The sequence below is a fragment of the Nelumbo lutea genome, chromosome 5 (genome assembly GCF_056320005.1).
Source record: "Nelumbo lutea isolate HS-2025 chromosome 5, American lotus-T2T, whole genome shotgun sequence".
Classification (NCBI taxonomy): domain Eukaryota; kingdom Viridiplantae; phylum Streptophyta; class Magnoliopsida; order Proteales; family Nelumbonaceae; genus Nelumbo; species Nelumbo lutea.
The window spans coordinates 46,011,516-46,013,775 of record NC_142688.1 but is presented as its reverse complement, the minus strand read 5'-3'; the positions used below and the strand labels follow the sequence as shown (position 1 = coordinate 46,013,775).

The following is a 2,260-nucleotide window of genomic DNA, read 5'->3' as shown; positions in this document are numbered from 1 at the left end:
AACTTCAAGTTAAGTTCAAGCTTAATGTCATATTTTCTGCCAAGTTGAATATGCATTAGAAACATTCAATGTGCATTAGAAACATCTCCCATGAATAATAACTTAGGAAAAGTATGAATTTGCTTAATGTAAATTTCTGATTATATACAAGAATTTGCTTAATGTAAATTCTGACATTGGGAGTATCGGTCGTTATCCCTTATGAGAGATGTTCCGAATGCACGCTAGGATGTGTGTGAGATCCGGTGTCGTAACAAGACTGATGCATCGACCTTTGACCTCTATTAATGTATTTTTTTCTGACTGGATTCATATAATGAGTCTCCATGCAGTAGGCTATATATAAACATTATCATCCTCCTATTTTGCATTCTACATCTAAGAGAGAGAGAGAGAGATTATGGAGCGGATCCAGTCCAACGTGTTATACTGGTTAGTGGAACATCCAGTGGTGAAGGAGTTCGAATGGAAGGAAGGAGAGACGTGGGGCTCTTCACCCCGGTTCGTCGCAACAACACTTATCGCCTACACTTCTGTCACTGCATTCTTGTATAAAATCAGTATCTCCTCCAAATCACCGCCGGCGAAAACCCCACCCAGCCCGCCGTCCACCACCTCTTTCCTCCACCTCTTTTCTGCCTTCCACAGCCTCCTCCTTGTCATCCTCTCCACCCTGATGACCGTCGGTTGCACTCTCTCAACCTTTGCCCAGAAACCCAACAACCATTGGCTCTTCTGCTTCCCTTCCAACGAAACCCCACCTCGTGGACCAGTCTTCTTCTGGACCTACGTCTTCTACCTCTCCAAAATTTCTGAATTCGTCGACACCCTCCTCATCCTCCTCAGCAAATCAAAACGCCGACTGTCCTTCCTCCACGTTTACCATCACAGTGTGGCATTGGTGGGTACCTACATGTGGCTGCAGACGTCGCAGTCGCTCATTCCCTTCGGCGTGATAACAAACTCGTCGGTGCACATACTAATGTACACTTACTACATGCTGTGTGCACTTGGGAAGCGGCCATGGTGGAAGAGGCTGGTGACTGACGTCCAGATTTTGCAGTTCATTCTAAGTTTTCTGGTTTCTTTTGGGATGCTCTGGCACCATTTCACCGGAAAGGGATGCTCAGGGTTTGGGAGTTGGTGTGTCAGTGCTTTCATCAGCGGTTCTCTTCTGTTTCTCTTCTACGACTTTCACACCAAAACTTACGCCAAAGGAAGTGAAAAAAGAGCAGATTATGGAGGAAAAGAGAACAGGATCAAGAAAAACTAAGCCCACCTTCGTAATAGCCATGTCTTCATGCATTTAGTCAATAAGCTAGCAAGAAGAATTTGTTAGATTAGCAATGTCTCCATGTGTCTTTTAAATTTCTACCATGCATAAAATAAAAGTGTCATTAAAAATGAGTCTACTTTTGTCAGTATCATGTAATTATAGATTGATATTGCAGGTTATTTAAAAACTTCTCATCAGCCTGTGTAACCAAATGGCAAGTGAATTCGCATGGGTGCCCCACAGAACACACCCATGCATGTTCACCCCACACCGCATTCTCAACTATCTCCCCATGACAATGTACGGGAGAATAGGAGTAGGAGATGTTCCCAATGTAGATGTTCTGTGGCGGTGATCGGCTTCAATCAATGCAAGGTTCATTCGACAGTCTTTACAGCTTTGTATTGAGAATATGTCCATAGTAAAGGTTAAAAGAGGCTGGCTATTCGAATGGTGTGAGCATGAACTTGCACTGATTGAAGTCAATCTCTCAGTGGGGTGCCAATCTGAACTCTTTTATTAGCTGATGGCAATGGCTGTGTATCAAACTGTTTAATCAATGAAAATATTTCGAGCCTACAGGCATTAAATGCTTATGTATAGTTACAAAACATTTCAATGATCTAGTGAATTGTAAATACGCCAATTTTGAATAAAAAAAAATCAAATGATATGATATGTTGAATTAGTTGCAAATGGCGGTGTATTCATTTTTTTCTCATCACTGGGGTCGCTGAATTGATCCAGATCTGAGACCAGTAATTTGAATTTGGCATGGGGAATTGTCATTGGTTCCACAGCCGGTTACAGTGCAATCTTATTTACACTAGTATGGCAGCGCAAATGAGAAAAATGCAAATTCTGGTCTAATTTTAGTTGAGGTTTTACTTTATTCTGTTTTAGGGCTTTTTTTTATTTGTATTACAATTAAATGAAATAGGGTAAATTTTGAAATAAAAAAAAATCAAATTTTGTATTTAAATC

At 41.0% G+C, this 2,260-nt stretch overlaps 1 protein-coding gene across 1 annotated transcript; it reads left to right on the top strand.

Annotated features, from left to right (window-relative positions):
• Window positions 1-399: 399 nt before the first annotated feature.
• LOC148852134 (fatty acid elongase 3-like) lies at window positions 400-1,680 on the top strand. Its single transcript, XM_088945495.1, has one exon. It carries the CDS (start codon window positions 401-403, stop codon window positions 1,271-1,273), a length of 873 nt encoding a protein of 290 aa, XP_088801621.1. The 5' UTR covers window position 400; the 3' UTR covers window positions 1,274-1,680.
• The last annotated feature ends 580 nt before the right edge of the window (window positions 1,681-2,260 follow it).

Bases quoted from the DNA above. Each gene is read 5' to 3' on its own strand.
- LOC148852134 (XM_088945495.1), top strand. From the start codon at position 401: ATGGAGCGGATCCAGTCCAACGTGTTATACTGGTTAGTGGAACATCCA.